General features: G+C 42.7%; 1 protein-coding gene across 1 annotated transcript in view; it reads left to right on the forward strand.

Moving 5' to 3' along the window:
• The window catches only part of swap70b (switching B cell complex subunit SWAP70b), a 145,262-nt gene that overhangs the window by 15,173 nt on the left and 106,730 nt on the right, over window positions 1-23,359 (forward strand). Inside the window, exons 2-3 of the mRNA XM_080190225.1 lie at window positions 3,507-3,647; window positions 19,672-19,848. Of these exons, the coding sequence (XP_080046351.1) occupies window positions 3,507-3,647; window positions 19,672-19,848 (318 nt within the window). The remainder of the gene's footprint in view (window positions 1-3,506; window positions 3,648-19,671; window positions 19,849-23,359) is intronic.

Genomic DNA, 23,359 nt, shown 5'->3' on the forward strand with positions numbered 1-23,359 from the left:
AGAAAGCAAAATAAAGATTGGAAAAGAAACATAATTGAGAGGTCAAAGAGGCAGATGGAAAAAGAAAAGTCACTTTTATTCCTTAAAAAAATCAGTGCTGAAGGAATGAGAGTCCATAACTGTAAAATTAATTTTTAAGTACCAGAGGGAATTTTTACTGCTTCGTGGTTAAATTCATTTACACCTGAATACACCATCCTTAACTTTTCCTGACATGTATCATGGATAGTTAGTGGGTGATTACCACATTTAACTCTCATTCTTGGCTTTAAACGACAAGACTATCAGGAAATTAGTGCATTGTGTGGAAGAGCAAGTTAATTCAGACAGCATCTTCTGCATTTAACTATATGTATGAGTACTTCTGGTAGCAACTGTTGATGAACACACAATCATTGTGAGCGCTGTTTGCTTTACTGTTGTTTTTAACATGAAATTTGGGCCAATAATAATAAAAATCAGTCTGTGATATCTTATTTCTACCCCAATGAAAGTATTGTTGCTGGTATGCATATAATTCCATATGTGCTGGCAGCTCTTTGATACTATGGATATTCAACCATAGAGAGACGTTTTCGCCATGTCCAATCTTGCCCAAATGAGCAATTTCTATATGTGATAATATGGTGTAGGAACCCTGGCTGACATTTTGCCCCCATCCAAATCAAGGCTGGTGAGGGTAGTTATTAAAAACTTGTAGTCAAATATTAATATTTAGCAGTAAATCTAAAACCACCTGGATAATTTGTTTCCTGAACATCATTTATGAAATTTTGCGAAATGGCACGTTCATATGATGTGAATCACTTTTGTTCCTGCATCTAATCCAATAGTTTTCCTGCACCTGTTTGCTGTTCACTTTGTACACGTCATTGTAAAAATGCCTAGTGACGATTAGATTCCAATAAAAATCTCGTTGCTGTTCTGAACATTACTCAGCAATTGAAAAGTGCCTTGTAACCTTTGATCTGTGTTAACCGTTAGAAACACTGGAGAGAATAAAATTCATGAGAGATAGTCAAAGATTCTTAATAAAGGGAACAGATAAATTGAAGCTTAATGATATGTATGAGATTGCCACAAGCTGTAGAGTGAGGTAACCAGGAGCACAGACTGTTTAGATGTAACTATGCAGACGGTATTAGGTGGGAGGAATGGAATGCATAGGAGGGCAGTGGTGACAGATAATATAGAAAAGGTTCAGGGAAAATTGGATAGTTTGGAGTAGGTGATTAGAAGCCTGTGGGACAGCATTATTTTCCAGTCCAATACTTCCCTAAGTTTCTGTGCTGTAGGTTTGAAATTCCCTGTTAAATGAGTGCATTATAGCTGGAATAATGTAGAAAATCACTAAGAACCCACAAGAGTGGCGTAGACAATTGTTTGTGGACAGAAAATGATGATGGTCTTGACTGTATCTCTATAAATAGCTATCTTGGTTGTTAACTTGATAAATTTCCAACCATTAAAATTGAACTCCCACAGGGATTATTGTTTAGCTATGTGTTTAAATTAAAATCTAATTCTGTTTGATAAAGATAAGCTGCTTTTGTATAGGTTAGAAGGGAGACTTTTACCTGTTGTACAATGCTCTATTAAAATAAATAATTTAACTCTGAAGTTTTGAGCGAGTCAGGAGATTGTGGTCCCACCAAAACATTGAGCGCATATTCTACCCATGTTTACAACATTGCAGGAGTGCTTTACAGTTCGTTGCAGATGCCAACTTTCAGTGGAGAATTTAAACTGGGGTCTGATTATCTTAAGTGGGCATGTGATCACATGACACTATCCAAAGAAAAGAGTTCTGCAAGTACCCTAGCCAACATTCCTCCCTCAAGCAACACTACTAAAATACATTATCTGATTGCATTTCCCCCATTTATTTGACCCCTCTGTGGATAGATTTTAATTTATATTCATTCATGAATGGAGATATTGCTGGCAAGGATATCCCTAAATCCCTTTGAGAAGCTGGTAGTGAGTCATTTTTATTAACTGTCTGCGGTCCATGTGATGTTGGTACACCCAGCATGCTGTTAGGGAGGGAGTTCCAGGATTCTGACCAGCAACAATGAAGGAACAGTGATATATTTCCAAGCCAGGATGGTATGTAATTTGGGAGGGAACTTGCAAGTAAGTAGTCTTGGTGTTCCTTGCTACCGTTGTTCTGGGTGGCAGAGATCACGTGTTTGGAAAGTGCTGTTGAAGGAAACTTGGCAGATTGCTGCAAAATGTCTTGTAGATGCTATATGCTGCAGCCACGGTGTGCTTATAGTGAAGAGTGAATGTTTCAGGGGTGCCAATCAAGTGGGCTGCTTTTCTCCTGAGTGGTGCTGATCTCCTGAGTGTTGTTGCAACTGTGCTCATCCAGACAAATAGCATTCCATCCTACTCCTGACCTTTCGATGGAGGACAGGCTTTGGGGGGGGTCAGGAAGTGAGTTACTCAACTCAAAATTCCCAACATCTAACCTGCTTTTTGTAGCCACAGTATATATGGTTGGTCCAATTCAGTTTCTTGTGAATGAAAACAGCCAGGATGTTAATGGTGGGAGATATAGTAATGCCATTGAATGTCAAGGGGAGTTGGTTATATTTTATTTGGTTGAAAATGGTTCTTTCCATGACAGTTGGCGCTGATCAGGCCAAACCTGAATGTTGTATGGCTTTTGTTGCATGCATACAGGGACTGCATTAGTATTTGAAGAATTGTAAATGGAATTGAATAATGTAATTTTCAGTGAACAGCCTACTTTTGACCTCATGATGAAGAGAATAAATTGTTGAAGTTGGTTGGGCCTAGGATACTCCCCAAAGAAACCCTGCATCAATGTCCTGACCTTGAGGATTGGCCTCAAAATACAACCACATTCTGCTTTTAGCCATTTGAAAGTTTTTCCCTGATTCTCATTGATTTATATTTTGTGAGGGCTCCTTGATGCCAAGTGCAGCCACTTTTATTCTATTTACCTATCTAACAAAACTAACCTGCGTTCTCTCAAATTCCTCCATTTTTACAGCTGCCTTAGACTGTTATGTCCCTTCAGATTGTTATGCAGTCATGCTTGTGCTCATCTTGGGAAATGTTGCTTGTGCAGAAGACAAACGCTGATTGTCCCATGTGACATACTTCCAACTGCACTTATATGAAATGTTGACACTATTTCTTCAAAAGTAATCTGTTGATTGTGTACTATTGAACATCCCAAAGTAAAAAGTTTGACAACACCAGGTTTTAGTCCAACCGATTTATTTGATAGTTTACTGTCAAATAAATCGGTTGGACTAAACCCTGGTGTTGTCAAACTTTTTACTGTGTTTACCCCAGTCCAACGCTGGCATATCCACATCATGAACATCCCAAAAACATTGCTGTACTAATGCAAGTTTTTTTTTTTCTTGATATTTTCTTTTAATGTGACAGTTTGATTATCTGGTCAGATTTCATTTGCAAACACTAGAAATGACAACTGTTTTGTAATGCTTTCAATTTTATTAAAACAGGTCCTTTCACACAGCCTTTGTACAGTGTTACAAGTACCTCATAATCCAGTGGCGTTGGAAAACCACTTTAAGGATGATGATGAAGGACCAGTTTCCAACCAGGGATACATGCCCTACTTGAACAGGTTTATCTTGGATAAGGTAATTTTTTGATCAATTGGTATATAACCCAAGCTGTGAAACTTCATTTTGTTTTGCAATTATGATTTATCAACTCACTGTATAGATTTAGCAGCTCTTCTAGTAAAATTAGAGCCTACAGATTATTTGAATGTGACCCCAAGGTAGTCTCATTTCTGAGTCAGAAGTTGGTGATGCCATCTTTCAGATGAAACTTTAAACCTGAAGCTCTTTCTACCCTCTCAGGTGTAGGGTTGCCAACTCTGGCTGATCATTTTGCACGAGATGACAGCGGAAGTGAGGGATTAAGTGAAGTTGGAATTATTTTAAAGCAAGAAGTTTGAAAAAAAGATGAAAAGAATTTAGCAGATAATCAGAACCCTATGTTGTTGCCTAATTTATTTAATCACCTAGTGATTGCCATTTTCCGAGATGGAACGAGAGGGATCCAGCCACAGACCTGTGCTTGCCTTTCCTTCCCATATCAGCTACAGCTCAGCAACAGTGAGGTAGTAGGCCGCATCCGTGGAAGTAGAGGGGGGCTAACTATTGGCCATTGCCCAGGAAGGGATGAACCTAATGTTATAGATCCAGCTTTCTTCCTGTTCCTTAGCAACCTTTCAATCAGTGCTGTTGGGACAAGGGTGGGGGCAGTGGAGCCACTGGTTTCCTTCCAATCCTTCACCGCTGTTGTGGGGCGCCGGTTCAACATTTATGCCACTCAGGATCTTTATGGAAACTATCATCGTCCCAATGGGCGACAGTGGTTGACACAGTCAGTTACCACACTATCCACAGTGCCTCACAGTGCCAGGTCCCTGAGTTCAATTCAGACCTTGGGTGACTGTGTGGAGTTTGCACGTTCTCCCTCTGTCTATGTGGGTTTTCTCCAGGTGCTTGGGTTTCCTCCCACAGTCACAAAGATGTGCAGGTTAGGTGGATTGGCCATACTGAATTGCTCCTCGGTGTCTGGGATGGCAACCCTGCATGGGTTTGAAGAAGAGCAGGATTGTTCTCCTGGTATCTTGGCCAGCATTTAACCATTAAACAGCATCATTAAAACCAGATTAGCTGGTCACTTCATTACTGTTGATGGGTCCTTTCTATGTACAAATTGGCTGTCACATTTTTCTCCATGCCAAATGTTCCTGCACTTCAAAAACTACTTCATTTCTGTGAAGCATTTTGGAATGTCCCAAGATAAATGCACTACAGAAATGTAAGCTTTATTTAACCTTGTATACATACTATGGCAGAAAATAGCCAATGCCATCATAGTAAATTGCTTCACTTTGTCAGTCTCAGTGCTAAATTCCAACATTGTCTTCACAATGTTGCTAAACCACATCCAAGTAGAGTCTATATTTTAGTTCCATTGCTGTCTTAATAGCATAAAAACAAAATGCAATGGATGCTGGAAATCTGAAATAAGAACAAATGCTGGAAGTACGACAGACTAGGCAACACCTGAGGCAAAAGAAAGAGTTAATGTTTCAGGTTGATGTCCATTCATTGGAAAGCCATCGTAATCATGTATTCTAAAAAATGAAAACAGAGGAAGCAGATTTCTTTTTTAAAAAAATCCTTCTTCCTCCATTTTAAGTCACACAATTGAAAATACCATAATGACATTCAAGGAAGTCAATACGCTTATTTGGAGATTGTACTATTTCCCTTCCCCTCCCTTGATTCGCATTTTGATTCCGTACTCTGCTTTTTTCTTAGTTGTTTGTGTAATGACTACAAGAATATTTCTGTACTTTTTTTTGTAGACCTCAGGAAACACATTTTTCCTATTGTACCACACACCCAGCTGAAACCATAGATCTGGGCAGTTCTCCATAATTGCCCTACAAAAACAAAGAATGCCTTGTTGAAGGGCAGGCAGTTTATGCTGTCTTAGATAAACAAGCCATTTGTATTTGAGAAAGCAAACAAAATCATTTAAAATTTTAGACCTGAACAAAAAGATATATCATAGGAATCCTATTTTTAAAAAAAGATAAAATACTGAAATTATGTAATGTTCAGTTACAGAAACAAAAAAGTACTTAAAGTAATTTATTAACGTGTCGTCCTCGCATCATTTTCTCAATGTTCTAAATAGTGTGCTGGTTTCTTCATGAATTAAATGTCCAAAGTTTCTATCATAGGCTTTTGGCACCAAGAATTTAATTGTGTTAATGAAGTAAACTAAATTGATTTTCTAAAACATGCTGTTCAGCATTGTACTTGTCAACTTATTAAGCACAAACATTCAACCTTCAGGCTACACCAATTTGGAGAGGCACGTTAATTATAATTCATTTTAAAATGAGTAAGACATTTTAATATGTCATTCGTCTTGGTTGACAGAAATATTTCTGGGGTTTAAACTACATTTCAATATTTTTTTAAATGGAGAAATCTGATTGAAAGTTCAGAATCAATACCGCAGAAAAGAATTAAGATTGAAATGAACAGGATTAAAGCAGAGGTAAAGGAAGTAACTGACTCTTAAATGCCCTGTGAAATGGAGGGTAGTTAGGGATAGGCAATAAATGCTGACTCAGCCAACATCCTATAAAATGAATTTTAGAAAAAGTTCATTAGGAGATTTAAATTTTGACTTTTAAAACTGAAAATTGTAAGAAATAGGAAGATCAACATTAAAGAATCTTCTGTCTCAGGAAATAATGATATAAAGTAGGAGATTTTTGTGACAAGTCTTGATTTTGACGTGGTTGGGATTTTGGGAGATTGTGTATAGGAAGGTGTGTTTTGAACTCAGGATTCAGAATGAATAGCTTAGAGGAGTAATGATTGAGCTTGTAAAATTAAAAATAAACAAGAATTCATCTGCGAGGGGAGTAACAGAGTTACATGAATAGGTTTTAAGAATAAGGCTTATTTAATGCTAAGAAATACTGGATTAGAGAGATGTTTATCTTAAAATTTGGAAAAGATTGGTTACAAGACTGGTTATTTCAGATAGAATCAGCAAAACGAGAAGATGCTTATAAACTTGCTGAAAATCAAAATTAGAAGTAGTTAGGTCAGGTGGCAGGATATATTGCATAAGAGTCACTGCTTTCCAGAACAAACTGTCAATGTGGATAGTGTGGTAACTGCCTTTCAAAAGACAGTTTTGTAAAGGGAACTCATAGTATCGCTGAAAAAAAGAGAATTCCAGTTACGGGGAATGATTTGGGTATTATGAAGCCATTATGGCACAAGAGAAGGCCATTTGGCCCATCATATCCAAACTTTAGCTTTCTAGAGTGGTGAAAATATATGATCAATGATTCGAAAAAGAAATTGGCACTGAAATGAAGATCAAACATTGATCATCTATTTTCATCACTCTAGAAGGCAGGGAATTCCAGATCATTACCATTTGCTGTGTAAAAACCAAATCCTTCCTCACATCAACTCGTATCTTTTGCTCGAAATCTTAAACCTGTGTCCCATGGGCCTTTTGCGATCAGCTAGTGGGAACAGCTTTTCTTTGTCTAGCTTAGTTAATTTTGTACACCTATCAAATCTCACCTTTGCTCCAAGGGCAGCAACCTCAACTTCTCCGACCCAACCTTGGAATTAAAATCTTCCAGCCTTGCTGCCATTCTGACAAATCTCTTCTGCACCTTTCCAAGGACCCTCACATTTTTCCTAAAATGTGATGAACAGAACGCAACATAATACTCAAGTTGTGGCCTAACCGGAGATTCATTGTCTTGCTTTCTACTTCACTTCTATCTATGAAGCCCAACATTATGCAGATTTTGCCAACCATTCTCACAAGGTCTTGCCAACTTCAGAGATCTATGCATATGATCCCCTAAGTCCATCTGTCCCTTCTCATTCGTTAGAACGGTATTATTTAGTCTACATAGCCTCTACATAGCCTCTCCCTATTGCTTCTGTCAAAATGCCTCACTTCAAATTTCTTTGAATTAAATTCCATCTGCCACAAATTTATCCATTCAATTAACCTATTACCTTTTTACAGGTGACTTGTGTGACATTCTCATACTTTGCTAATTACAACAAACTTGGAGGTGTGGCAACTTTTAGAATTCTAATCTGCATTTCAATATCCAGATCATTTATATATAAGCACAAAAATAGTGGAGCAAGCTCTGCCCACAATGGAAAACACCATTGTCTGACATACTCCATTTGCTAATTTCTGTTCTTATACCAGTTTTTAATCCAAGCTGACACTGATTCTCCAATTACTGTGTCTCAATTGTGTTAACCAACCTCTCATCAGGTATTTTGTAAAGCATTTCCGTAAAATCCACTGCCCTCTCCATCAAAATATTCAATTAAATTAATGTGTTTGCTGGAGCAGAGAGACAGATAAGAAATTACCTGTTTAAAAACCTGTTTAAATAAGTTTAAAGCACTTTCATAATAAGAACTTACTATGAACTTACTGTAAGAACTGTTTAAATCATTTAAAAGCATTTTTGCGGGCTTTTTGTATCTACCGCTTTAAGAATTCTAAGGGAGTGGATAGCAGGGAGTTGTGGGGGAGCAGGCTTTAAAACAGCGCCAGGTTTAAAAGGAGGACTGGTGTAGACAGTGGGCAGTGTCGGAGCGGGCAGCAGAGTGAGCTATTAGGGCTTAGGAGCAAAAGGGCTGGGGAGAAAAAGGGCCAGGTAAGTTCGTGTTGAAATTTCCAATACTACTGCAGTGAATAATGGAGGGGCATGTGATATGTTGTTTCTGTATGATGTGGAAGGTGGTGGACCCCAGGGTCCTTCCCAGTGACCATGTCTGCAGTAAGTGCAAGTTGCTGGAGGAGCTCCAGCTCGAGGTAGATGAGCTGGCCTCTGAGCTACAGACACTGAGGCTCATCAGGGGGAGAGAGGATGCCATTGTCAATGGGGTGCAAGTGACATCCACCCCCCCCCCCCCAGGATTGCTAACTCTAAGGGTCAGGAACAAGAGGGGGTGGGGAGCGGAGGAAGGAGGGTGGGGAGCGGATGCCTCAGCCTCTCAATCTGCATAACAGGTTTGAGGTTCTTGCTTCCAGTCTGGACGAGAACGAGGGAGGTGAGGTTGGTGAGCAAACTGCACACAGTACAGTGATGCAGATGCAGGACATAGGCAAAGAGAAGGTGAAAAGGAACGTAGTAGTAATTGGGGATAGTGGGGTTAAGGGTATTGACACTGTCCTTTGTCACAATGACAAAGTGCACAGAAGGGAATGTTGTCTGCCTGGTGCTCGGGTCTGGGATGTCGCATCTGGGCTGCAGAGGAACCTGGAATGGGAGGGTGAGAATCCGGTCGTTGTGGTACATGTGGGTGCCAACAACGTAGGCAAAATGCGAACTGAGGATCTGGGGAGGGAGTATGAAAAGCTGGGAATGGAATTAAAAAGTAGAACCGACAAGGTGGTTATCTTCGGGCTACTGCCTGAACCGAGTGCAGACGGGCGTAAGGTTGATAAGATTAAGGAAGTGAATGGGTGGCTCAGGGATTGGTGTGGGAGGAATGGGTTTGAATTTATGGGGCATTGGCATCAGTGTTGGGGTAGGTGGGATGGGGTTGGTCTGAACCGTGCTGGGACCAGAGTCCTGGCGAATCGTGTAAATAGGACTGTAGACAGGGCTTTAAACTAATTTTGGGGGCGGGGGGGAGGGTGCGAGGGTAGGTGACATTACGGGGTCTAAAGTTAAGGAGAGGGTACAGGTAAGGGAAGAGGCCGAGGATGTCCCAATAATAAAGGGAGTAAGGGGCGTGAGTATGGTTGGTGGCGTACTGGCAAATAGTGTCCAGGTGAAGGCTGGGATGAAGGCACTTTATCTGAATGCACGAAGCATTCGGAATAAAGTGGGTGAGCTGGTGGCGCAGATCAGCACAAATGGATATGATCTGGTGGCCATTACAGAGACGTGGCTGCAAGGTGACAGGGACTGGGAGCTGAATGTCCAGGGGTATCAAGTGTTTAGGAAGGATAGGCAGGAGGAAAAAGGGGGGGGGGGAAGGGGGGGGGTGTAGCTCTGCTGATTAAGGATAGCATCAGGGTGGTAGCAAGGGATGATATAGGAACCAAAGAGCAGAAAGTGGAATCATTGTGGGTGGAGATTAGGAACAGCAAAGGGAGGAAGACGCTGGTGGGTGTCGTCTATAGGCCCCCAAATAATGATCTGGAGGTGGGGCGGGCTGTTAACGCGCAAATAAGTGCGGTGTGCAGGAATGGAACGGCGGTAATTATGGGAGATTTCAATCTACATATTGATTGGTCGACTCATGATGGACATGCTGGGCTCGAGGAGGAGTTCTTGGAATGCTGCCGGGATAGTTTCCTTGAACGGTGTGTGTTGGAGCCGACGAGGGAGCGAGCTATCTTGGATCTGGTGTTATGTAATGAGGCGGGTAGAATTAGGGACCTTGCGGTGAAGGATCCTCTTGGGGAGAGTGATCATTGTATGGTGGAGTTTCTGGTGCAGATGGAGGAGGAGAAAGTGGGTTCCCGGACACGCGTCCTTTGTTTGAACAGAGGGGAGTACGGTAGGATGAGAGAAGAATTGGCGAATGTTAACTGGGGGAGCACGTTGGAAGGTAGGCCTGCTGAGGAGCAGTGGAGGATCTTTAAGGAGATCTTTCTTGGTGCTCAGCAGAAATTTATTCCGATGGTTAAAAAGGACCGTAGGAGGAGAGGTAATAAGCCGTGGATAACGAAGGAGGTGAAGGAAAGTGTTAAATTGAAAGCGGAGGCGTTTAGAGTAGCTAAGAGTAGTGGGCGAGAAGAGGATTGGGAGAGGTTTAAATGTCAACAAAGATTGACAAAGAAGTTGATAAAGAAGGGTAGGAGAAACTATGAAGCTGGGCTAGCGCTTAATATAAAAAAGGATAGCAAGAGTTTTTATAAATATATAAAAAGGAAGAGGCTGGCTAGGGTGAACGTTGGACCCTTAGAGGATGAGAGGGGGACTTAGTGGTAGGGGATGGGGAAATGGCTGAGGTCTTGAATAACTTTTTTGTTTCGGTCTTCACGGAGGAGGACGTGAATAATTTGTCGGGTGTTAGCAATGGAAAGGTGGTAGGACTGGAGGGTCTCCATGACATTATTGTTACTAGAGAGGCGGTGCTCGACAGACTGGAGGGACTGATTGTGGACAAGCCCCCAGGACCGGATGGAATGCATCCAAGGGTTCTGAAAGAAATGGCGGAGGTGATAGTGGATGCCTTGGTGGTTATTTTCCAAACATCGCTGGATTCCGGGGAAGTGCCGGAAGATTGGAAAACGGCTAATGTTACACCGTTGTTTAAGAAGGGTGGCAGGCAAAAAGCAGGGAATTATAGGCCGGTTAGTTTAACGTCTGTTGTAGGTAAAATGTTAGAATCCGTCATCAAGGAGGAAATAGCGAGGCATCTTGAGGGGAATTGCTTGATAGAGCAGACGCAGCACGGTTTCGTTAAGGGGAAGTTGTGTCTGACAAATTTATTGGAGTTCTATGAGGATGTGTCTAGGGCGGTGGATAGAGGAGAGCCGGTGGATGTGGTCTTTCTTGATTTTCAGAAGGCGTTTGACAAGGTACCTCACAAGAGGTTATTGCAGAAGGTAAGGGAGCATGGAGTTGGGGGTAGGGTGTTAGCGTGGATAGAGGATTGGTTGTCAAATAGGAGGCAGAGAGTGGGGGTTAATGGGTGCTATTCGGATTGGCGGTTGGTGACTAGTGGAGTGCCCCAGGGGTCGGTGCTGGGGCCTCAGCTATTTACCATTTATATAGATGATCTGGAGGAGGGAACCGAGTGTATGGTGTCGAAATTTGCTGATAACACCAAGATTGGTGGAACAGCAAATTGCGCGGAGGGTGTGGAGAGTCTGCAGAAGGATCTAGATAGGCTGGGCGAATGGGCCAGGAACTGGCAAATGGAATTTGATGTTGGCAAGTGCGAGGTGGTCCACTTTGGTAGGAATAATTGTAGGAAGAACTATTACTTACGTGGTGAAAAACTGCAGCAGGTGACGGTGCAGAGGGACCTCGGGGTCCTTGTGTATGAGTCGCAAAAACCCAGCCTGCAGGTACAGCAGGTGGTCAGGAAGGTAAATGGGATGCTGGCCTTCATAGCGAGGGGGATTGAATATAAAAGTAGGGAGGTCTTGCTGCAGCTGTATAGGGCATTGGTGAGGCCGCAGTTGGAGTACTGTGTGCAGTTTTGGTCGCCGCACTTACGCAAGGATATTTTGGCCTTGGAGGGAGTGCAGAGGAGGTTTACTAGGCTGATACTGGAGCTGAGGAGGTTGAGCTATGGGGAGAGGCTGAATAAACTAGGCTTGTACTCGTTAGAGTTTAGAAGAATGAGGGGAGATCTCATTGAGACATATAAGATGATGAATGGGATTGATAGGATAGAGGTGGAGAGACTCTTCCTGCTCAAAGGACAGTAGGACTAGGGGGCACAGCCTCAAGATAAAGGGGGGGCGGTTTAGAATGGAGTTGAGGAGGAACTTCTTCACTCAAAGGGTGGTGAATCTCTGGAATTCGCTGCCCGTTGAAGTGGCGGAGGCTGCCTTGCTAAATATTTTTAAGACGCAGGTTGATGGGTTTTTGATAAGTGAGGGGATTAAGGGTTATGGGGAGAGGGCGGGAATGTGGAACTGAGTCACGACAGATCAGCCATGATGTTATTGAATGGCGGGGCAGGCTTGAAGTGCTAGATGGCCTACTCCTGCTCCTATTTCTTATGTTCTTATGTAAGCATGATTTGCCTTAATAAATTTGTGCTGGCTTGCCTTAATGAACTCAAACCTCTCCAAGTGCCTGTGATTTTGTTCCCTGATTATTGTTTCTAAAATCTTTCCCACTGCTAAGGTTAAACTGACTGGCCTGTGGCTGTCAGGAATGTCCTTGGGTTCTTTCTTGTAAAAGGGTGCAAGGACATTCAAACTTTCTGGCACCTCCCCCATGACTGGGAAGATTAGGAGATCATAGCAAGTACTCCCACTATCTCAACCTTCACCTCCTTTTGCATCCTTGGATGCAAGCTACCCAAACTAGACAATTTTATCCATTCTGCACAGCCAGCTTTTCTAGTACATCCTGGTTATCAATTTTCACCCCATCCATTACCGCTCCCTTCTCTGCTTCTGTTGCTATTTGGCCAGCATTCTCTTCTTTAGTGAACACTGTTGCAAAGTATGCATTAAGTATTCTCGCCTTCCTCTGTCCTTCTAAGCACCCTCTGTGTTACCCTCATAGTCCCTGATAGATCCCACTCAGTTGCCTGCTCACTATTTACATGCTTGTAGAAAATTTTTGGGTTATCTTTTATGTTAAATGCCATTATAGCTCATATTCTCTCATTGCCTAGTTCATTTGCCTCTTCATTTCTCGCAGCTTATTGTATTTAGTTTGGTTCTTGAATTCATTTTAACATACTTTCCCTATAGTTTCTATTTTTTGATAGAGTATGCAGCCTGTACCTGAAACATCTCCTCCTTTGTTTTGTTACTGTTTTTCCTAATAGCCTTAAGTTCCATATTATTCTGGCTAGATTCTCTGTTATCCCTTTAAAGCTAGCCCTCCTCCAATTTAAACATTCTGCTTCAGACTGTTCCTTGCTCTTCTCCATTGCTCATCCAAACTTTATGATACAATGATCTCTCTTACCCAAGAGACTTGATCCTTATCATTCCTCAGCACTACGTCAAGCAATGCTTCCTTCCATTTGGACCAATACTATACTGATCAAGGAATGTCTCCTGAACACATCTCAAAAATTCCTGCACTTCGTTTCCTTTTACTCTAACATTATTTCAATTGCTATTTGGCTAATTAACATTCCCCACAATTGCAACTCTAGTTCGGTGGTTTCCCTGCAAGATTTGCTGTTCTGTGTCTCTCTCTCTCCCCATTTGGAGACCTATTGAATGTGCTAAATTACATGAGCATATCTTTCTTGCTGCTCTACTCTAACCAGACAAATTCTCTTTCTTCTGTCAAGGACAGTTTTTTCCAGGACAACAATACCTTTCCTAATCAGTACTGCCACCCCCACCTCCCTCTCATCCTTACCTATTGTTTTTGAATGCTCTGTATCATTGCCTGGTCGTCACCATTTTTAAACCCATTTCTGTTAATGCCACTAAATAATATTCTCACAGCTATTTGTGCTTGTGTTTCATCAATTTTATTCAATAAATTTTGAATCTGCACATTTGCATCCCAAACCTGTCTTTGCAATCTTCATCATTCTCCTTATTGTGCTCCTATTTAAGATGGTAAGACCATCTCTTCTAGTGCTATCAAACACACCCCCTTTTATTTATTTTACTCCACTTTTCTACTTAAATGTGCTGTTGTCCATCCCCCTGCTGACTTAGTTTGAAGCCTCCTAAGCACACTAGTCACTGCCCTGTGGAGCTATTGGTCCTAGTGCTGAGGTGCAAGCCGCTGTTTTAAAATTTATTTTTGTATCCTGCCCCAGAACTGCTATAATGCCCCAAAATCTAAAGCCCTGCCTCTTGCACTTTGGTTCAAGCCACACATTAATTTTCCCGATCTCCCAATTTCTGCATTTGCCAGTACACCACACTGACAGTCATGCAGAGATTACTCCCTTTTGAAATCTCTCTTTAAGTCCCTCTCTGCTCCTGAAAATCTGACTATAGGCCTGAATATCTGCCCCCTGTGTTACTGGGATTGATGTGCACCACAGCAACTGACTCACTGTCTCTGTCTGTAGAAAATTCTGCACCTTCTCTATGTTGTTCCTTATACTGGAAGTTTGAAGCTTTCCCTGAATTAGTCGCAGTTTATTTTGGCTTCTCGCAGAAGATAGCATGGTTATGGGATGGTTGAGTAGATCAGAGAGTGGGTTAACCTCTTGTGTACTGTAGTCTGCAAGGGCAGTTATGAATGGTGTAACGTTGTCAGTTGGATATGAACATATGTAACTCGGTCTTCAGGAGAAGCTGCGTGTGGGTAATTTAAGGCCAGAGCAATCGGGCTCATTAAAGCTGTTTGTTCACGGTGTACATTTGAAATCACAGTGCTTGCTCAATGAGCTTGATAAGTAAAAGGACATTATTTGTTATTATACTAGGTGATTAGTGCAGCAAGGTAGGAAAATAGCATGCAAAGCTAAAAATTCGATTTGCCTCCAGCGTGAAATGGTTTGTTATCTTCCCAGCCTGTCTTGACACAAATTAAGCAATTTGATTAGCAAGTTTGGGATGTTTGCTTCCCCTTCCTGGATACTTCCCACCTCCCCCCATATGATGTCACGCCAGCGCCAATTAGTACAGGTCTTTAAAAATGTGGTTCTGGTGCAGTGAAGGAGGGGAGGAGAGAGGCAGACCTGGTACTTTGTGGAGCCGCTGGACACCAGCTCCCATTGGTGACCTCTAGCCACCAGGTCCTTCCAGGCCTCCAGTGGAGACCTCTGTGGCATCTCCCAGTCCTCTGCACACAAGTGCAGCTGTGAGGTGACGGATGTCCTGTACTCCTGGACAGTCAACTACATCCACTTTGACGTGGACCGGGCCAACGGGGTGCCCAGGCTACAGGCTTGGATGCCCCATGTGAAGGGAGCTGTTGACAGCACACATCATCCTGTGGGCCTCGTGGGATCATGAGTGCCCTTTATTAATCAGAAGGGGTTCCATTCCCTCAATGTCCTGGTAGTGTGTGGCTACCAGATGAGTGTTATGCAGGTGTGTGCACGCCACCCAGGGAGCATGCACATTATGGACAGCTTGGACATCCCTGGGCTATTCAGGGACCACACCAGGCTTCCAAGGTGGCTTGTGGGGGACAAGGACTATCCACTGCGTTCATGACTGGTAATGACAGTGTGGAGGCCTGAGACAGAGACCCGCTACAATGAGGCCCATTTCTTTGTTGAGTGGTGCATTGGGCAGCAGAAGATGCAGTGGAGCCCTCCAGTACAGCTCCTGCATTCTCGTGGTCAGCTGTGCACTCCACAACTTGGCGCAGGAGCGGGGAGACACCCTGGAGGAGAGGGAGGGGGCACCCTCCAGGTGACCCCCATCCCTCTGTCATGGGTCCCATTGCCATTACATCAGGGTTGGTCAGCGAGTTATAGACAAGGCAGGAGGGTGGTGACGACTTGCTATGTGGAACGCTGTGATGCTGCCCTGATGTAACAGAAGTCTGACTCCTACCTGTTTTCTGACTGAACATTGGTGCCCAGGCCCACATCTGCATGATGGTCAGGGAAACCAGCATGCAGCCCAATGTCTTGGCAGTGAGGCGTGGCATTGGGGGAGCTGGCCCTAGTGTCCAGTGGGTTTGGAGGATGCCATCCCAGGATGTTTGTCACTGTGGGCTGACAGGACCCTCACTGTTAGGACTGATGGGGACTGGGACAGAGAAGTTCAGATCGCTGAGTCCCACATCAACAGTGGGGGCATTTTTGGATGAGCACTTTGAGTACCGCAGCAGTCAGGATCTGACATCGCTGCTTGGCACTGGGATCTGCAGTAGGTATCGTCAGTGCACACTCCACGGGCTGAAGGGCCTTTCTTGCATCCAACGAGGCTCTGAGCTTTCCTGCGTATGGTACGGGTACAAAACTCCCCATGAAGCAAATCACAGACAGAGACATCTCAGCTATGGGGTGCAAGAACGTCAATTATTTACAGTGCATATTACTCTATCCTCTAACTAGAGTATCTGTCTTCACCCATGCCATCTTGGTGACCCTACAACATTTTAATCTTGTCTCGGAGCCCCCGTCAGGATGCATATCAGAGGTGGAGGTGATCAGCAGTTTTCCGCGTCTGGTGGTCTCTGATGCCCTTGGCAGGCATCCCTTGGGGTTAGGATTATGGATATGGAAGACCCCAGCAGACATTAGAGTGTCACGAAGCCCACAAACATGGCCCATTCTATTACAAGCATATCCCTGTGGTCCTTTGAGACCTGGCCATGCCTTGGACCCTGCTGCCCACGGCCACATTTCCTGCCCCAGGCTTTCTACAGCAGCCACCACCTTTGCTGTGTTGGCCTGGTTGCCCACACAATTTCAGCACACCTCCTGCACCTGAAGGCTGTGGGACTCTTCCAAACAGCCTTGCAGTTGCTGAAATGTTGCTGATATCCCCTCCTGCAATCTCTGGCTCTGTCTCTGCATTTCCAGCAGCTCCTGAAGAATTGATTCCAGCAGCCCAGCACCTGAATAGGGGTCTGCTGTTTCCTTCTGGCAGAGCTCTGTGTGCTTGATCCCTCGGGTGTCCCCACCTCTACCTGATGTTCATGTACAACTGTATGGTGCACACCAAAAAGTGTCCCAAAAGCCTCACTGCTAACAGTCACCATGGTGGGATATATGTCTGCGCTGGCAGGTGGTGTGTGTGATGCCTGTGTCGTCCACTTGGTGCCTTTCTTGGAGGTTTTCTGAGTTACCCTCCAAGGTGTCGACGGTTGCAGTGCGGGGAGGGGAGCAGGTGCCAACTTCTGACAGGGCAGTCTCATTGGGGTCATCTCCTGCAACAGAAGATATCTGGTTCATTGCAAGAGAGGAAAAAGTATCTGGGCAGATTGCAACTTTTTTGAAAAAGGTCATATGAATGAAGGTTTTGTGGCTCCTCACCTCCTTGGCGCATGCCGACCTGGCTGTCAGTCTTGTCTCTCTTCTTAGCCTCCTCTGATAGCTCTGTAGCACGCTTCTGAAAGGGAGTCAGGAGATCCATGGGTGACCTCTGGGTCATTTGTTTTCTTTGGACATTGCCAGTTGGTCCTCCATGTCAGTGCATGGGCACTGACAGCCGCTACCATTGCTTCCCAGACTACATTGCTGGTCTGACCCCTGGGTTGTCGACAGTCTTGGGAGAACAAGATGGCCTTCCTCTCCTCCACGGCGTCCAACAGCTCTCCTCCTGTGAAGCGTGGAGCTGCTGTATGCAATTTCATCTTTCTGGCGTGACTGACTGTGGCTACGATGGGGCATTTAAATGCAGCTCCCCCTGCTTAATGGAGCACAGCAGTGGTCACTTTGGTTAAGTCTCCTTGACAGCATGATTTGCACGAAGGCCCTATCGTTGCACTGAATGTTGAAAGATTGTTATGTGGGGCACACCTGAGACAACGGCACTGTACACCCCATGTTTCTCATTGTTATGACGCTTTGAAAATTTTTGGAGAATTTCATCCATTGTGTTTTTCATCACCTAAGACTTAACATCAAAGTACTTAGCATCCAATTAAGTTCCTGTGAAGAATAATCACTATTGTAAGAAAGTATAGCACCCAAATCTGTAGACAGAATGATCATGTTGGCAAGTTACCAATAGCATGCTTTGCTCTTCTGTAAATAGAAACACGTGAAATGGCAGAGGTGGCCTCAGTTGAATGTCTCATCAGGAAGATGGTGATTAAACAGTACTGAGGGAGTGATGGTCCAGATTGTTTGCTTAAATGTCTTGAGAGTAGCAGTTGAAACCAGAGCCTTTGGATTCTGGTGAAAATACTACCACTGGACCTTGGCTGACAATTATTCTATGCACAGAACCCTAGAATATAGATAGATATTCCAGTTAATTATATTGGAGCAGTTAACCAAGGGAGGGGCCGCAACATTTAATTCAAACACAAACATTTGATTTGCAGTTTTTAGTTTGAATTTTGAAGGTGAGGTAAATATTTAAATTCCCTCTGTTCTGGTTATTTAAAAAAAATTATAGGTGGGGGGAGGTGTGGAGATTCCTCACATTAAATTGTAGTCATGTGTGAAATTGATGAGCTTACACAGACAGCAAGGCCTCTGATTTGCCTGAGAGTAATGAAGATACAGCAGAGGACGTTGGGCCAATTCCATGTTATCTTAACCAGATACTGTACACGTGGGATGGCACAGTTGATTCAAAAAGAAGACCTGAATTGTAATTTGGATGGATGTTTTTATGGGAAGAAATATGAAGGTCTCAGGTATCATAAAATCCCCACTATGCAGAAGGAGATCATTTGGCCCATCAAGCCTGCACCGACGACAATCCCACCTAGGCCCTTTCCCCGTAACCCCACATATTTACCCTGCGAATCCCCCGACACCAAGGGACAATCAACCTAAACTGCACATCTTTGAAATAACCGGAGCATTCGGAGGAAACCCACACAGATACAGAGAGAATGTGCCAACTCCACACAGTGACCTGAGGCCAGAATTGTATCTGGGTCCTTAGCACTGAAGTAGCAGTGCTAACCACTGTACTACCGTGCCGCCCTTGTACTATCTTGAGGTGGGAACTTCGCTCCTGATGGATTGACTGCAGCTGTAATGATAGCTGGGTAAACTGAAAAGTTTCATGTGAGCTGGCATAATGCTTTTTGAGCGAGAGAGATTGGGAGTACATACATTTTAAAATTCCAGTCTTCAGTGAAGCTAGAAATTAAAAAGAAGTTGAAGTACCTAGAGGCTTAGTAGTTATTGGATTCCAAACAATTAAAATGAAAGTTTGGTGTGGGGGAAAAAAAAACTTTTTCTCCAGCACTTAAAAAGGCTTAATGATGCTGGCATGATTTGAAATGCAGAGAGAAAAAAACCACTAGCATCTATTTTCTTAAAAATAAGCAAATTACTTACCTTCCAACTGAGCTGAGATGTGCTTGTGTAACTTATTTGGGTCTACAGGATAGCTTTATACAGTTTAAAATTTTGGTCAACTGGACAAATGAAATGTACAGACATGAATGATCTCGTACATTTCACACTTAGTTAGAAAAACTTTGAAATGCAGAGAATAGAATTAACCATTTGGAATTTATTTTTGATCAACCAGTCAGTGGTCTCTATGGTGAAAATTGTGCAGCAGAAGTAATTATCCTTGGAGAATTTAACAATTTGCAATGCAATAATGGTGCGTGTTTCTCTATTGATGCAATGTTATGTCTCAAAAGGGGAATTCTTGGTGAGAGGAAGATTCTATTTGTTTTCAAATTAAACCTTGAATAAAGAAACAAACCTTCTCTTCTGACTGCTGATAATTAGAAATTTAATTAGAAATGTAATCACATTGTTTTTCCATAATTTTTTAATTTTTCACTCTAATTCCTTTTTCTTCCTTCCCCTACCTACCCTCTTAAAGGTTCAACCAAACAGCTTTGATAAATCTGACTTTAATAGGATGTGCTGGACTCTGTGTGTCAAGAAAAATCTGAATCGGAATAATTTACTGATCAGTGACGATGATACCTTTAAAGTATGGTGTATCTTCAATTTCCTCTCAGAAGATGTGTACCCCCTCATCATTGTCCCAGAAGAGGTAAGATCAGTAACCTTCAATTAAGGTTTTGATGTCAGCACCATAGGTTAGGGAAAGCAAAGTTCAATCAATGTTCCTGTTCCTGATCACTATCTCATAATTCACACTTGAAATGCTTATATATGTTAAGGATGAGAATTTGAGAATTTGTGCTGCCCTCTGTAAAATGACCAGTCGAAATTCATTGTCTAGGTTAAATGGCTATGTCGGTGAAACACCGAAGGACCAATGCTGCTTCTAAAATGATCATTTGCAAGTAACTGACATTTCAACACAGTTCTTCCGGGACGTTAATGACACGAGCATTTTTGTCAATCCCTGTATGCTTTCAGAAGGTAATAGTGCGCGCCTCTGACTAGCTGTAGCCCTTCATCCAGATCTTCAGGTCCCTGGTCGTTGGAAAAGGATTTTAAACTAAAATGAGCTTTGGGACCCCCTGACTGTTCATTGTGAACAATAATCAATAAGTCAGGCACTTTAAATAAGTCAGAAGGTCTGGGGTTGTCATTCTCAAAAAGGTTGATGGTAAACCTCTGCTATCTTCTTCTTTACACTGATGGTAATCTCTGGCATTTTCATCTTTGCAGTAACGTCATTGGTGATGGATTTAACCGGCATTGACATAGGAACTAGAGGTTGTCTCTGTGTCTGATCATTAGATGAGGTGTTGCTTTTGTTAACTGTGTCTGTTGGTGTCGGGTTTGTTGGAAGCTTCAGGTCAGGACTTTGTAAAGTTGAATCTGGATTCTCAGCAAGTTTTAATTCCACTGGGTCTATTCTCCCAGCTAACCGCTAGTCCGCATGTCTCCTCCAGATAGCGTCAGCTCTTGTCTGGACAGTATAAGAGATGAGTCCAGTCTCTGCCAGGATTGTGGCAGGAACCCAGCTCTCTCCTGTGAGTAATTCTGAGCAAACACTTCCTTGATCTTGGTGGAAAGCCCTGTGCTTTGCTTTCCCACCATTCCATTTGTCCTTTTTCCTGTTGTATCACCTCTTTTGTTTTTGGAGGTTTCAACAGATCAAATACTGATCATCATTGTCTCTTGTCGTTAGTAATGCAGGAGAGGTCTTGGTCGTAGAATGTGCAGTATTCCTATACACTAGTAGGAATTTAAGACTTTTGAACAGTGAACCTTGTTCACTGGTTGCTCTTAAGTGTGTTTCATGGTTTGGATGAAACATTCTGCTAGTTCATTAGAAGCAGGATGTTATGGTGTGCATCTAATATGTTGAATACCACTCTCTTGTAAGAAACTTTTATATTCTTGAGACAAATCGAGGTCCACTGTCACCACTTGTTCAGGGAATTCAAAATGACTAAATACTTGCTTTGCAGTAGGCTCCTTCGATGATGTAGATTTCATCACAGTGACTTCTGGCCACTTAGTCTGAGCATCAAGTGTTTAAGAATATATGTCCTTCAAAAGGTCCTGCAAAATCCACATGCATTCATTGCCAAGCCTCTTCAGGCCATTTTGATGAATGCAGTGGTGCTAGGGTGGCAGATTTCTTACTTTGCACAGGAAAAACATGTTCTAGCTTCCTCTTCAATTTCTGCATCCAATCCAGGCCACCAGAAATAGCTTCTCACAATTCCCTTCATGCATACGATTTTGCAATGGCCCTCATGTAGCTTCTGTAACACCTGCTTTCGCAGTGGTGGTGGAATGATCTCTCTGACCCCTCAGAGAAGACATGTTGACTATACTGACAGCTCCAGTCTCCTGGAGTAGTACAGTTTCAGGTTAGGTTTTAGTTTTGAAGCCTTTCTTTCAAAATTAGATCCATGGCACAGGATCGCTCCAAGTGCATTTTCTCACTTGCCTGAAAGTGACGTGTGTTGTCTGCTTGTTCAAAGTGGAAGATATTGCAGCTCAAGTAGTCTGACAACTTGCCTAGTAGTGGCAATCTTCAAAGTTCATCTGCCCATCTTACAATGTAGACTTGATTGAAGATACTTAATAGTCTGTATGTTCCGTGTAAGTATGTGCAGCCAAAAGCAATGCCCGTCTTTGCATTCAAAAATGTTAGTTAGCCCATCAAGGCTCTCCTGTACTGAAACTGATGGAATTACTTTACTCCAAAGATGATCCTTAATTCTTCCCTTCAATTTGTGCATAGCTATTTTAAGCCTTACTCAGGTTTCAGACGCAAAACCAATGGGTCCTTCTTCACCCGATGGCATGATGTGGGAGACCACCACTCCTACACCACAAGGGGACGCGTCATAAGCTAACTGTAAAGGTAAAGTAGGATCAAAATGTTGAGAGCTTCAGACTTGAGCAACGCTTCTTTGGCTTGCATGAAGGCATTATTGCGTTGATGTGACTACTTTTATTTCTTGTTCTGGCACAAGTGGTTACATAATGATTTCAAAACTGTTCAACAATCCTTGGAAGGAATGCAACTGGTTAATATTCTGAGGTGCAGACACCGCCTTAACTTTAGAAGGAGACTTGTGAAAGTCAGGGGCGTTCCAAATACTCAAGAGGATTGGAAAAACTCACACTTGTCCTTGTGGACTCTCAGGCCATAGTCTTCCAATCTCTGGAGAGTGGTATCCAAGTTTCAAAGGTTTTCCTTTTCATCTCTTTCAATGCCTAGGATGTCACCCAGATAACACTGTAGTCTTCTCAATCCACTTAAGATCTGATCCGTTGCTCTCTGAAACAATGCAGAAGCATTGTAATACAAATGGGAATCTTCAATACCAAACAAACCTTTACATGTCATAATTGTCAGAAGTTTCTGTTGACCTTGTCCTAAAAAGGTTGGCCTCCTGCCAGTGTTAACTTCCATCAGTGAAATGACCCAGAATTAGTGTGTAGCACCAGCAAAGGCTAGCACATAATTCCTCTTCAGACTGAGTTGCTATGTTTTCCTTGACCCTTTTGAACAACGTGAATATTTCTTCTTTTGTTTTGTTTAAATGCTGTCTTATTTTGTTTTTGTTTCTTGCTTTTATTTAGAGCTTGCTTTTTCCTCCAGCAGGCACACTCTAGGTGTCTTTTTTTTCTGTGCAGCTTCCACTTACCATGTCTTTAACACCAGTATTCAGTTGGAGAATACCCTGTCTTTGCACAGGGTACAAATTTTGAAGTTCATGGAGGTCAATTCAGCTGTTATTTTGTGTATTTGAGTACACAAGATCAATTGCTGAGCTGCTTTACAGCCAGTTCCATAGAACCAGCAATTTTCATGACTATTTTCAGAGTAAGGTTTCTCTCCATTAGCAAATATTTTTGTATTGTTTCACTGCACAGACTACAGACAAGTCTGTCCCGAGTAGTGTCATTTAGCACCTCTTGAATCTCTCAATATTCTGCAAGTCTTTTGATCACAGCCATAAATTGAGTAACTGACTCCCCTCACTTCTTGGTTTCTTTTGTTGAATTTAAAGCACTTTGCAAACGCCACACGTTTTGTGAAAAAATGCTTGTAAAATATCTATGTTCTGTTCACATATTTTAGTGCCTGGCTTCTCAGGTTAGATTAAATGATTATTCTTCCC

This window comes from Carcharhinus amblyrhynchos, chromosome 6 (assembly GCF_965287045.1).
Source record: "Carcharhinus amblyrhynchos chromosome 6, sCarAmb.v2.hapA, whole genome shotgun sequence".
NCBI classification, from domain to species: domain Eukaryota; kingdom Metazoa; phylum Chordata; class Chondrichthyes; order Carcharhiniformes; family Carcharhinidae; genus Carcharhinus; species Carcharhinus amblyrhynchos.